This window comes from Pleurodeles waltl, chromosome 2_1 (genome assembly GCF_031143425.1).
Source record: "Pleurodeles waltl isolate 20211129_DDA chromosome 2_1, aPleWal1.hap1.20221129, whole genome shotgun sequence".
Taxonomy (NCBI): Eukaryota; Metazoa; Chordata; class Amphibia; order Caudata; family Salamandridae; genus Pleurodeles; species Pleurodeles waltl.
Genome location: NC_090438.1, coordinates 10,211,927 through 10,225,694, shown reverse-complemented (window position 1 = coordinate 10,225,694; position 13,768 = coordinate 10,211,927). Strand labels below are relative to the sequence as shown.

General features: G+C 43.6%; 1 protein-coding gene across 1 annotated transcript; it reads right to left on the bottom strand.

Annotated features, from left to right (window-relative positions):
• Nucleotides 1–8,777: 8,777 nt before the first annotated feature.
• LOC138270118 (olfactory receptor 5V1-like) lies at nucleotides 8,778–9,710 on the bottom strand. Its single transcript, XM_069218846.1, has one exon. It carries the CDS (start codon nucleotides 9,708–9,710, stop codon nucleotides 8,778–8,780), a length of 933 nt encoding a protein of 310 aa, XP_069074947.1.
• Nucleotides 9,711–13,768: the final 4,058 nt, after the last annotated feature.

The following is a 13,768-nucleotide window of genomic DNA, read 5'->3' as shown; positions in this document are numbered from 1 at the left end:
TAAACAAGCATAATCAGAGCCTATGGTCCTGCCAAAGAATGAAAAATGTTGTAGCTTATGTGTCAAGAACTTTCAGTTCTATTAAGGACATGAAGGCGCAAGTTATGCCACACACTGGTTTTGTTACTGACGGTGCTATTACTGATTATCTAATGACAACATGTTGTTCCCCACCCTTGTTTAAAGGGATGAGCAAATATGGAGTAAATATGGATCTATTCATTACTTTTAAAGATTGCGTCTTGGTTTACATTTTAGGGGTGGCCAGAAGCAGGACTGAGGTGGGAGATAAGCTGTCATTCAATCGGGGTTAGTGAGAGGTTCTGATCTTTATGTAGGTTTACGTATTCAAGCTAGAAACATGATGAAGCTGATTCACAAGTGATGAACTGAGGTTTTAACATGATCGAGGTGTTGGCATGGCTTTGCAAACTAGAAATAACCTTTTTTCTGTTTGTGGCTGCACCAAAAAAAGTATTTGGACCTTTCTGGACCTGTGGAAGAACAGAAAAAGGTCTGAAACTAGAAGGTATATAAATGTTGGATATACTCCTAAAGGGAATCTAGTGTACTTGCAGTGTTTCTTAGGATAGTATTAACATTTTTTGCATCATTTTTTTCACAGACCAAACTGGGCACAAAAGTCTAGGCAGAGAGCCTCTTGGGCAACCTCTTGGGCAGTTACCCTCACCACAGTGTTGTGCTCGAGTGTATTCCCCTTGAAGTTATAATTGTTTTTCCACATGTCTTTATGGTCCGCTAGGATTTGTTTCAGAATTTGTTTTAGCATGTTGAGCATTGCAAATTTCAAGGGAAGATATTTCTGTGTCCAGTCTGTCCAGGCTGCCCCTAGATGAATCCCAACTGTTTGTAAATGCAAACACCCAAATGCCCTCCTAAAAGGCACTGGCCTCTCTACAAAATGCTCATTATTGCTGAAATAGTTTAATATCCCCTCACCAACCTCCAGCCTGAACACAGAGTCAAAGAGAGTCAGAAAGCATTTTAGTTATTCAGGAGGAGCTCTCCACTCATGACAATGCATACTCATGATCCAGAAATCAGTGCTGGATTGAGCATCATGAACTCAGATAAATATCTCAATTCCAAACTCCTTGAACGTCATGTCCACACGTGGCACAATTTATCATTTTTGCATAATTTTAAGAATATGTTGCTCCTGAAAGGGTGTTGTATAGCCATTTTGGTGCTACCTTTAGGCACGTTATTTTAGCAACTAGGCCTGTTGCTTGTGCCCTTTAACCTAGTTACATTTTATTCAGCTTAATTTTTTATTATTTCAGCATAGGCCACATTTGTGGGGCTGTTTTATTTTCATTATCTAGTTGCTCTTTCACCTGGCAAAACATTGTGTTTCTTAGCAAAACATTCTTCTTCTCACTTTGTGCTTTCCTCCAGACTGCAGCAAGAAAGAGTTGCAGGCAAAGAGGTTAACTGTGTCTCCAACACTCACAGATACATGCACATCCTTATGTGGGGACATTTTCCCAGAACATTAGTTGTTTTATTATAAAACTGTTTCTCTGTCCCTTGCATGTTAGAGGGAGATTCCAGACAGATGACCACAACTGCATGCTGATTGACTCAATTAAAGCTGCTTGCTGAGATTACCGGGTCCCTGGCCTACATGGGATGGTGTATCTATAGACAACAGGTTTCCTTGCTCAGGTGTGGGGGTTGATGTCTTCCCAGGGAGGAATCCTGAAGAGCTGATTAAGGCTTAGCATTCTGTGCTCTAACATAGCTTAGGTAGGAACCACATATATTGCACACAGTGACAGAATGGTGGGACTTTTCCTGTGTTTTACTTTTCTTGTCACCATTTTACTTCCAGCATGTTTCATCATTCTAATTATTGCAATTTATGCCATTGTATCTAAGATGCAGTTGTTGCAATACATCTTATTGAACCATTCTCTGCTTCTGTTTGTCTTTACATGTGTGAGACTAAAGTAACTGAGAGGAAAGGATGGGATCTGATACACCACGATTTCCCTGAGAAGTCATTCTTTTCATGCATTCATTTGTCACTATCATCCCTGCTCTTGGGCAGAGATGAGGCGCTGCTACTTGGCCCGAAACAGATTAGGCCGACAGTTTTGACATGATGTGGGATTGGACTCAGTTCCCCACAATTCAGGTGATACTGCCACCCAAATCCAGCAACCTCATTAGGATAATGAGAGCTCACGCGACAAGGTCTCCCTGTGGAATTTTTTTCCCTGTCTTGGTGTTTGGTCAAAATTGTGTTCCAGTTTCCTTCCCATAAGATTGTGCAAAGGTTCATTGCCACAAGGATCTTCTGGAGATGGATATAGTATCCTAAACCAAAATGAGTCAGCCGTCCAGTTCTGAGAATCAGTAGGCAGAATCTGCAGAACCATATTGTGATATCTCTCGCATGGTTGCTGAACTGGGTAAAAAACTGTCTGTTGCATGGGTACACCAGATTCAATAAGTTGCCTTAAGTAAAACAAAAATCTAACAACAATATCCCAACCTATTAACGGAGTAAAAGTGCAACACAGTCTAAAGGAGAGGGGTGACAACAAGCAAAGCACTGCAGTACAGTGGAGGCTGCCTTAGAGAACACATCCCCCCCTTCCTCTTGGAATACCCATAGGTCCACTCCAATCCTAAACTGAGTCCATCTGAAGATCATTAGACTATAGGAGGATGCCAAGGAGAGCACCAGGAATCAATCCCCAGACACTTGAGCTTGTCTCATTATTCACATTTGGATCATCAGTGTTCACTTGTGTGATCTGACCCGCAGGGAGGTCTGAGCATCCTTAGTGTGGTTCTTCAGGAGAAGTCTAGACAGTTGGGGATTGCTAAAGATCTGAATCTGGTCTTTCACAGTAAATTTAAGATGTGATGGATATAGCATTGTAAACTGAATTCTGAGCTTTTGTATTTTTCTTTTGATACTCAGAAAAGAGCGTGAGTGTGAATTCTGGGAACAGCAAGATAGATAAGCCTTTATATTTCAGGTCTTGGCATTCTTTGACCAGCTTTAGCATTGCATCTTCGGAGCCAATGGTGGTGATAGCTGTGAGAAAGTAGCCTCTTTCTAGCCTTGTTACCCCCACTTTTGGCCTGTTTGTGAGTATATGTCAGGGTGTTTTCACTGTCTCACTGGGATCCTGCTAGCCAGGAACCAGTGCTCATAGTGAAAACCCTATGTTGTCAGTATGTTTGTTATGTGTCACTGGGACCCTGCTAGCCAGGACCCAGTGCTCATAAGTTTGTGGCCCATATGTGTTCCCTGTATGATGCCTAACTGTCTCACTGAGGCTCTGCTAACCAGAACCTCAGTGGTTATGCTCTCTCTGCTTTCCAAATTTGTCACTAACAGGCTAGTGACTAAATTTACCAATTCACATTGGCATACTGGTACACCCATATAATTCCCTAGTATATGGTACTGAGGTACCCAGGGTATTGGGGTTCCAGGAGATCCTTATGGGCTGCAGTATTTCTTTTGCCACCCATAGGGAGCTCTGACAAGTCTTACACAGGCCTGCCACTGCAGCCTGCAAGAAATAACGTCCACGTTAATTCACAGCCATTTACCACTGCACTTAAGTCACCAATATGTCTAACCTTCACCTGGTGAAGGTTGGGTGCAAAGTTACTTAGTGTGTGGGCACCCTGGCACTAGCCAAGGTGCCCCCACATCGTTCAGGGCAAATTCCCCGGACTTTGTGAGTGCGGGGCCAATGTTCCCTCTAATTTTTCTTTCTCATATGCGGCAATAGAATGTTGGCGGGTGCACTTTTCTTGCTTGTGTGCGCCACTGAGTGATAAGATGTGCAACAAGGCAAGGCAACCAGCTACCACTTAAAGGTACATAACAAGCATTGGCAATGCCAATAGGGATTACTTTTTATTTAAGGTTGCTTCTTCGTCACTGAGTGGTTTAGACACTGAATAAGTCATACATGCACCCTGTCACCCATCCCTGCACTTGTGCATCCATAAATAAGTGATTTATCTTGCATTCACCAACTTCCGCAACCACAATACAACACATACACAAGTTCAGCCACATATGGAATATAAATTGAAATAACAAACGTAAAAAAAAAGAAAATATGCTGTTGCCTAAAAATAGCAGACATGCTTGCATTAACATTGTAAGGCATTGTACATTGATCCATATTTATCATAGTGTTGCTTCCCCTTGCACATTATAGGGGGGCGCAACGGCAACGCAGCACTAATGCCAGATTGATCAAGCCATACAAGGTAACCTTCAAGGTTACTACATCTGGAGTAACGCAGGGCTGGTGTTCCTCTCTGAAAAATATGCTGAGTCACACTTCCTGTTTTGGGGAGAGATAGAGGCTGTTTGGCTGAGTGAGTCACTGTATTACACTGCATAAGACCCCAACTGCAGAATGCTTTATTTTCACTCGCTGATTTCATTAATCACTCAAACACTTCTGCACTAATTCTCTTATTCTCTCACTCATTCATCCATTCATTCAAATAATGTTACTTTATAACATATCGCCTCAGACAAGTATGTGTGTGCAGCCAAAATAGTGACTCCAGGAGGTGCACAGTGAAATAGAAATTAAAAGTGGAGGAGTCACAGGTCTGTGGACTTGGCAGAATGGACTTGGGCTACAGGAAAAGCTTTGGAAATTCTCTCCAGCTGTTTCATGATTGCCCTGCAGGCATTCACACGTCCTCCATTAGCATTTCTAAAGACAAAAATGTGTCTTTAAAAATGCATTTGGAAGCGCAGCGTCACCCCCATCAGCAACACTTCAATCTCCCAGTGAAGCATTTAATGAATGTAGCAGTGCTTCGGAGTGCGTGTTGATTGTAGGTGTCTGTGCGGGGGGAAACCTAGACATGCGCGCCCGCACAGGTGCGCAGTTTAGAGGGAACTATGGTGGGGACACCATTACACGCGTGCACTGTACATAGGTCACTACCTATGTACAGCGTCACAATGGTAACTCCGAACATGGCCATGTACCATGATCCCCGGGTCTCTAGCACAGAACCCGGGTACTGCCAAACTGCCTTTCCGGGGTCTCCACTGCAGCTGCTGCTGCTGCCAACCCTTCAGACAGGTTTCTGCCCTCCTGGGGTCCAGGCAGCCCTGGCCCAGGAAGGCAGAACAAAGGATTTCCTCAGAGAGAGGGTGTTACACCCTCTCCCTTTGGAAATAGGTGTGAAGGCTGGGAAGGAGTAGCCTCCCCAGCCTCTGAAAATGCTTTGATGGGCACAGATGGTGCCCATCTCTGCATAAGCCAGTCTACACCGGTTTAGGGATCCTCCAGCCCTGCTCTGGCGTGAAACTGGACAAAGGAAAGGGGAGTGACTACTCCCCTGACCTGCACCTCCCAGGGGAGGTACTCAGTGCTCCTCCAGTGTGCCCCAGACCGCTGCCATCTTGGAAACAGAGGTGCTGCTGGCACACTGGACTGCTCTGAGTGGCCAGTGCCAGCAGGTGACGTCAGAGACTCCTTCTGATAGGCTCTTACCTCTCTTGGTAGCCAATCCTCCTTCCTAGGTAGCCAAACCTCATTTTCTGGCTATTTAGGGTCTCTGCTTTGGGGATCCCACCAGATAACGAATGCAAGAGCTCACCAGAGTTCCTCTGCATCTCCCTCTTCACCTTCTGCCAAACGATCGACCGCTGACTGCTCAGGATGCCTGCAAAACCGCAACAAAGTAGCAAAGACGACTACTAGCAACCTTGTATCGCTTCATACTCCGGCTTTCTCGACTGTTTCCAGGTGGTGCATGCTCTGGGGGTAGCCTGCCTCCTTTCTGCACCAGGAGCTCTGAAGAAATCTCCTGTGGGTTGACGGAATCTTCCCCCTGTAACCGCAGGCAACAAAAGACTGCTTCACCAGTCCTCTGGGTCCCCTCTCAGCACGACGAGCGTGGTCCCTGGAACTCAGCAACTCTGTCCAAGTGACTCCCACAGTCCAGTGACTCTTCAGTCCAAGTTTGGTGGAGGTAAGTCATTGCATCCCCACGCTAGACTGCATTGCTGGGTACCGTGTGATTTGCAGCTGCTCCGGCTCCTGTGTACTCTTCAAGGATTTCCTTCATGCACAGCCAAGCCTGGGTCCCCGACACTCTAACCTGCAGTGCACAACCTTCTGAGTTATACTCCGGCATCGTGGGACTCCCTTTTGTGACTTCAGGTGGACTCCCGTTCACTTTTTTTTGTCTAAGTGCCTGTTCAGGTAGTTCTGCGGGTGCTGCCTGCTTCTGTGAGGGCTCCCTACATTGCTGGGCATTTCCTCTGTCTCCTCTTCCAAGTGGCGACATCCTGGTCCCTCCTGGGCCACAGCAGCACCCAAAAACCCTAACTGTGACCCTTGCAGCTAGCAAGGCTTGTTTGCGGTTTTTCTGCATGGGAACACCTCTGCAAGCTTTTTCATGACGTGGTACATCCATGCTCCAAAGGGGAAGTTCTTAGTCCTCTTCTTTTTTGCAGAACTCCAAGCTTCTTCTAACAGGTGGCAGCTTCCTTGCACCCTCAGCTGGCATTTCCTGGGATCCTGCCCACTCTCGACACTGTCGCGACTATTGGACTTGTTCCCCTTGTCTTACAGGTACTCAGGTCCAGAAATCCACTGTTGTTGCATTGCTGGTGTTTGTTCTTCCTGCAGAATCCCCTTATAACGACTTCTGTGCTCTCTGAGGGTTGTAGGTGCACTTTACCTACCTTTCAGGGTCTTGGGGTGGGCTATTTTTCTAACCCTCACTGTTTTCTTACAGTCCCAGCGACCCTCTACAAGCTCACATAGGCTTAGGGTCCATTCGTGGTTCGCATTCCACTTTTGGAGTATATGGTTTGTGTTGCCCCTGTAACTTTACAGTGCTTGCATTACTTCCTTTTGCTATTATCTGCATAATGTTGGTTTGTGTATATATATCTTGTGTATATAACTTATCCTCATACTGAGGGTACTCACTGAGATACTTTTGGCATATCATCATAAAAATAAAGTACCTTTATTTTTAGTACTTCTGTGTATTGTGTTTTCTTATGATATTGTGCATATGACACCAGTGGTATAGTAGGAGCTTTACATGTCTCCTAGTTCAGCCTAAGCTGCTTTGCCATAGCTACCTTCTATCAGCCTAAGCTGCTAGAACCACCTCTTCTACACTAATAAGGGATAACTGGACCTGGCACAAAGTGTAAGTACCTCTGGTACCCACTACAAGCCAGGCCAGCCTCCTACAATAGCTGAACAGCCTTGCTAGTCATCATGTAGTGGAGCTCCAGGCAGTTGCCACGGATATGTGTGCTCATTTAGTGGCATAATGAAACTTGAGGCTGCCCCTCACATTACATAGAGGGACCCCTTTGGACTCACTCAGGTGCTCTCAGACCAGGGTACTGTGCCAGAGGGGGCCCTGGAGCTTCTGGGCACCTTGAGCTCAGAGGCCCCCTCTGAACTCACTCAGGAGCTCCAAGTCCAGGGTACTGTGCTAAGGAGGGGCAGAGCTCAGGGGGACCCACTCAGGAGCTCTCAGGCCATCGCACTGTGCTAAAGGGGGGCCTGGAGCTCAGGTCCTCCCCTCTGGACTCACTAAGGGGCTCCCAGGCCAGGGTACTGTGCGGAGGTAGTCCCCTGGAGTGCATTGCCTCCCGCACCACCGGGGCTGCAAAGGGCTTTCTTATGCCACTGTGCTCATTCAACATTGAAACGTGGGAGAACTGTCCTCTACCAAAGAGGTAGCTAAGTAAAGTTTCCAGGCAGGTTTCCATATTCTGTACATCGGTAAACCCATCTACTCTGGTAATGTGCAGGTTGCGGTGGAATTCTTTCATTAGAGAGCTAGGGCAAATGCATGTTGATTTTTGACGTCCGGAGTAGGTGGTCACAGTATGGGAACTTGATTGGCACTGCCAGTGACAGAATTCACAGTAAAATTTCTCACCCCTTGTGGGAGCTTACCAGGTCTCAGAGTTCACCATTGTGTGGCGGGCTACAGCCCACAATTTAGTCATCTAGACACCAACATGGGCAACTAACTTTCCTAAGTAAGCCCCCACAAACCCTTGATATTTGGAAGGAACTTTAAAAAAGTCATAGGGAGAGTCTTCTCAAATCGAAAGCTCTTCAAATGACACAGCCAATTCAACTTCATGGAGCTTTGGCACTAAAGGGGACATTAGATTAGCCAGATGCTATGATATTGGTATTTTGTAATCTAGGCTCATTTAACTCACATGTCCTGATGGAAAATTCAAAGATAACTTATGCAATGTCCAGATCATACAATATGAATAGAAGTGTTAGTAAGGTGACGCTACATACAATTTGTTGTTCTTAGATGAAATTACTTATGATACACATTAGGGTTAAATCTTTACAGGACAACACATTTACCAAACTTCAAAAATCTACCCTTGACATGACATCTTAGGAATTAACTAGTTAGCCAACAATTTAGTCATTGACAAATGTGCCAAAATGTTATGAATTGTTATTCCACTGAGTCTAGATTACTGTAGAATAACATCCTTCAATTAATGTCCAATTTAACATTCTATGAATAGGTTTTCTGCAGTTACACCCTTTTAATGTGTTTGCAGCATACTTATACTAATAAATTACTGATTCTGTTGTGTGCTCCAACATCAAGTTGGACAGTAAACTTCATGAAGAAATGACTATATCCTAAAATGACATTTGTAATTTTACTGAATGAAAATATACAGCACTTTTGAGGACCAATGTTCTCTCAGAGACAGAAATACAATTTCAAAGTTTTCCTGATAAACTAAGAGTCACTCTGATAATAGCCTCTAACACATCCTTGTTCCTCAGGGAGTAAATAATTGGATTCAACAAAGGTGTAATTATACAAAAGAGCACTGAGGCCAGCGTATCTACGTGTGCTGAGTACCCACCAGCTGGTCGGTTGTAATTGAATATTATGGTTGCGTAGTACAAAGATACCACTGTCAGGTGGGACCCGCAGGTGGAGAAGGCCTTGGACCTCCCTGCTACAGAGTGGATCTTCAGCACAGATGAGATGATTCTGACATAAGAGAGGATGATGAAGAAGAATGGTCCAAAACCCACAAACACGGTCACAACATGCAGCACTGTGTCATTGAGGCTGGTGTCCACGCAGGACACCTTGAGAAGCTGGGGAACATCACAAAAGAAATGCTGGATTTTGTTGGGACCACAGTAAGGTAAAGAGAAAGTCAGGACAGTGTGAAGCATCGAATTGAGGATTCCAATCACCCATGGGCCAACAGCCAGCTGGATGCAGGTCTTTCTGATCATGATGGTGGGGTAATGTAATGGAATACAAATAGCAACGTATCGGTCATACGCCATCACAGCGAGGAGAATGCACTCTCCACCAGCGCAAGAGATCAGGAAGAAGAGCTGAGCCATGCAGGCCTGGAAGGAAATTGATTTTCTCTCCATAAGAAGGTTGCGTAGAATTTGGGGGGTGGTAGAAGATGAGTAGCAGAGATCTAAAGTAGACAGGTTACTGAGAAAGAAGTACATGGGGGTGTGCAGGTGAGAATCTACCCAGATAAGAGTAAATATCAGACTGTTCCCCAGAACTGTGATAAGATATATGAATAAGAACAGCATAAAGAGGAGGCTCTCGTATCCAGTGAGATGGGAGAATCCTGTGAAGAGGAACTCGTGAACTGATGTCACATTCTGCATCCCTTCAGGGCAAACCTAAAAGAAGAAAGAGGAACGCTAACTGTGAGGGTATGGTTATATTCACACTTTCAGTAGTGACGACACCACACTCACGTCATTAAGGTTGTGCATATTAGTATCTTGAATGGTGTAATTAAGGAACATATTGTTTAACACCCACAACCTTAAAACACGCAACATAAAATGGTGACCCGAGCCAGCAAGGGTCAGAGCATGTGATCTGCTTCACTGCACTAAAGGAGCTGGTTCATCAGAGCAGGAAGGCCTGGGCCACACCAGATATATCTATTTGATTATTTCAAGAGCACAGCCTGTGAGCTTAAAGGGCTCTTTATTGAGAACCACAAAATGGTAGAAACACTGGTTACTTAACTGACAAGAAACTAATAAACAGCTATAACGATTGTGAGCCAGAAGAAGAAATGGAATCCGTGGGAGCTTCAGAGTCAACATGTAATTCTACAAAATAAGGAACTAACGTCCAGGCCCGAAAAACAGTCAACAGCATCAGTGTAGATGATTTCACCTCCTCTCTTATTGAATACATCTCTTATCAACTACACAGTGTGCAGAGTTTCTGTCTCTACACACTGTGTCCCAATCATCTTTTAAACTCATGCATACATCACATCTCTACTTGCCATACAGGTATATCTAACCTAAGCAATGTCATGAGCATGTTACACACCCTGCCTAGAAAATCCGCTAGCACTATTTTCTCTTCATGCTGACCAATGCTCAACCAGGAGCCATGTACACCTCTGGCCAGCATCGCCAAAACCCATGGACTCAACATCATATACTACGCCGATGACACACAAAACATCTTCTCCCTCTCTGAAGACACCACCAACACCAAGACCAACTTCCACAACTGCGTGACAGTAGTCACCAAATGGATGAAGGACAACTGCCTGAAGCTCAACACTGTCAAGACAGAGGTACCAATTTTTAGAAACAAAAGCTCCCCATGGATGCATCCTGGTGGCCCTCAGAACTCATACCTCCTCCTACCCCACTGACCATGCTAGGAACCTAGGCATCATTCTGGACAATAAGCTAACCATGACGACTCAGGTCAACTCTGTCTCCTCCTCCTGCTTCTTCATCCCATGCTTTGTAAGATATTCAAATGGCTACCCCAAACCTCAAGACACACCATCACTCAGGCCCTCATCTCCAGCCAACTAGACTATGGCAATGCTCTCTACACTGGGATCGCAGCTCACCTTCTCTGATGATTTACAAACCATACAGAACAATGCAGCCTGACACGTTCCAGATCTCCCTAGACAAACTCACATCACCCCTACCTCGGTGAACTCCACTAGCCTCCTGTAAGGAAACATGGAAGTTCAAGCTCAGACCCATGCATACAAGGCCCTACACAACAGCAGACCCCTGCTTGAACTTCCATCAGCCCACCAGACACCTCCACTCCTCGTCCCTTTTGCTAACCCTCACCCGCATCGAACATAGCAGATGGGGAGGTTGCTCTTTCTCTTACCTAGCAGCTATGACATGGAACGTGTTGCCCTTTCATCTACTGCCCACTCCCGCTCTTCCTGACTTCCAAAAGTCCCCAAAGATCTGGCTATTCAGCTGATCAATTGGACACTCATAAACTCGACCAGAGCTGGTGCCATATTTTTGCAGAACTTTCACATTTAGCACCTCTCATGTCCTAATCCATTTGAGTCTCAGCAACTAACACAACTACCGACCCAACGTGTCTAAAGAGTTTGCATTTTCGTTGTCCCACAGTTATGATGGCCATTCACAACTCTTTAGGAACCACACTTCAACTGCTAACTTCTTTACTGCTTTTCCACTGTCTCTCACACTGACCATTTCATTCCTCCTCATTAATTGCCCTTCAACAGCAGCCAAGCATTCAAAGCAGACATAAATGTCGTTGTCATGTTAGTCATCCTGCTGCTGTGGCTGATATCACATCGCTTGTCACACATGACTAGCCTCACCTGCCACTAACCACACCATGTCGTCTTGACTGATTAATCCACTGTAGCCTTTGTTGCACTGCAATATCGCACACTCACTCATGTCAGGCAAAGCCATCTAAGATGATGGACTAAAGATTAACTTTAAGAAGGCCTGACATCACTGGCTGCCACGTCAGACCCTAACATTGATGATTGAACCCTAGTAAATGATTTATACCCTAACTTCCTGATACCACACTCCATTTATGCCCGGCAACATAACGACAATCAACAGTAAATTAACCACTCAAGGACTGGCTAAGAAGTGACAGTAAACTGACAACCCTAAAGATGCTCACACCAACCATAAGTGTCTCATCTTATAGGTCAAGACTGCTTATTTCAAGACGCCCAACAGCAATACCTCCACAAGAATGCGGACAATCCCAAGCACTGTCACACATTTGGTGAACTCCTTGACAGGTTCTTCACTCAATCACTCTATGCAAGAGTGTACAGCAATCTGTGACTTAGACAAATTTAACAAGCTCCATCTGCACCTAGTCAGTATAGTCTCAAAAATATCCCACAGCACTTCCAGTGCTCAGCATAACTCACTTCACACTCTGGCAATAGTATTCTGGTACCATACCATCTAGGCTAGAGGTTTAACGCCTCTAATAGGAATCAGCAATACATTCACATCACAGGTCAAGATACCTTCAAGAATCCCCGCAAGCATCCAGAGAATAGTCTAAAGCAAGGAAAACATCCGACAGTTTTGGCACTACCTATTCCTTTTAGTTTAATTAAGACCTCTGGTAGAGCAGACACAGAATGTGGCAGCAGTAGCATCACCAGCTTGGAAATCAGAAGATAAGGTCCAAATTGCTATCCCATATTGGTACTGTTTGACCTTTGCTCCTTCTCCACGAGAAGTAGAAAGCCAACTGTTAAACCATCACGACGGCATAGTGGAAACGAGAACAGAATTATCTTCTTATGTGCAGAGTTTCCTCCCCAACTGGGGAGTCTCCGCACTCTTAAACTTACTATTAAATCTGAGTTTGTGAACAGCAAAAAAATAGTATACTTACTCAAAAGTATCAGTTTACCTTTGCAAATCAGGTCCTCTATATTTTGTAATTTGCATTATTATCATATTGCTTGTTGGTTATATTTTAAAATATAAATATATAATTTCTTATGTGTGTTTTACTTTTGATTTTTATTTATTTGAGGTATTTTTGGGGATTTGATGGATTGAATGGGGAGTGTATATCTTTTTGTATCCTTTAATTATTACAAATTTAATAGTTATTGATATTGAATAATACAAATATCTATGCTTCTTGATTGGGTAGTGTTTTACATAAAATTTAGCAATCATTTTTATTTCTTAATATCATTTTTTAATAGAATACAATGTGTGTTTTGTAGGGAAGCAAATGTAACTTTCTTTTTTAAGTTTTCTTTTTAAGTAGGTTGTAATGTGCACTGTGTGTTTAATGTGAAAATTCAATAAAGAATTGGGGGATAACGTGTAATTAGTGTGTCTAGTACTAATGTGTTTATAGAAATTTATAATTAATCAATTATTTAAAAACAATTAGGTTCCTATTTTAGATGAAGTTATTTATGCTTATATGCATTTATTTAATTAGTTATTTATTTTTTTGTTTTTAATTAGGGGTAAGGTAAATTTACGGTTTACATTTTATGTAGAAGAACATATTTGGACCCTAAAAGGTGATACATAAACCACATAAAATTTAATTTAATCCTATATGAGGCATTACATGAAAATATAAAACAAAATAAAGAATTGCAGTTTTTAAATGGAATTTAGCATTCCTCTCCAGAATTATATGCACTTTTCACAACATATTCAGGATTGGAGGACTGGAAGTAGAATAGTTTGTCTTCCTTTATTTTTGCACTTTTATCAGTGTCTGGGGGTCTGAAATACACTTTCCACAACATATGTGGCAACAAATAATGTAATAATAATTTATTTTTGCACTTTCATCAATGTTTTGGGACTGGAGTTTGAATAGTAAATCTGACCCCCATTAATGGTTGCATTTTCTCCAGTGTTTGCAGAATAGTAATTAG

What these genes read in the sequence shown, in the direction of transcription:
- LOC138270118 (XM_069218846.1), bottom strand. Translation starts at nt 9,710, where the DNA reads ATGCAGAATGTGACATCAGTTCACGAGTTCCTCTTCACAGGATTCTCC.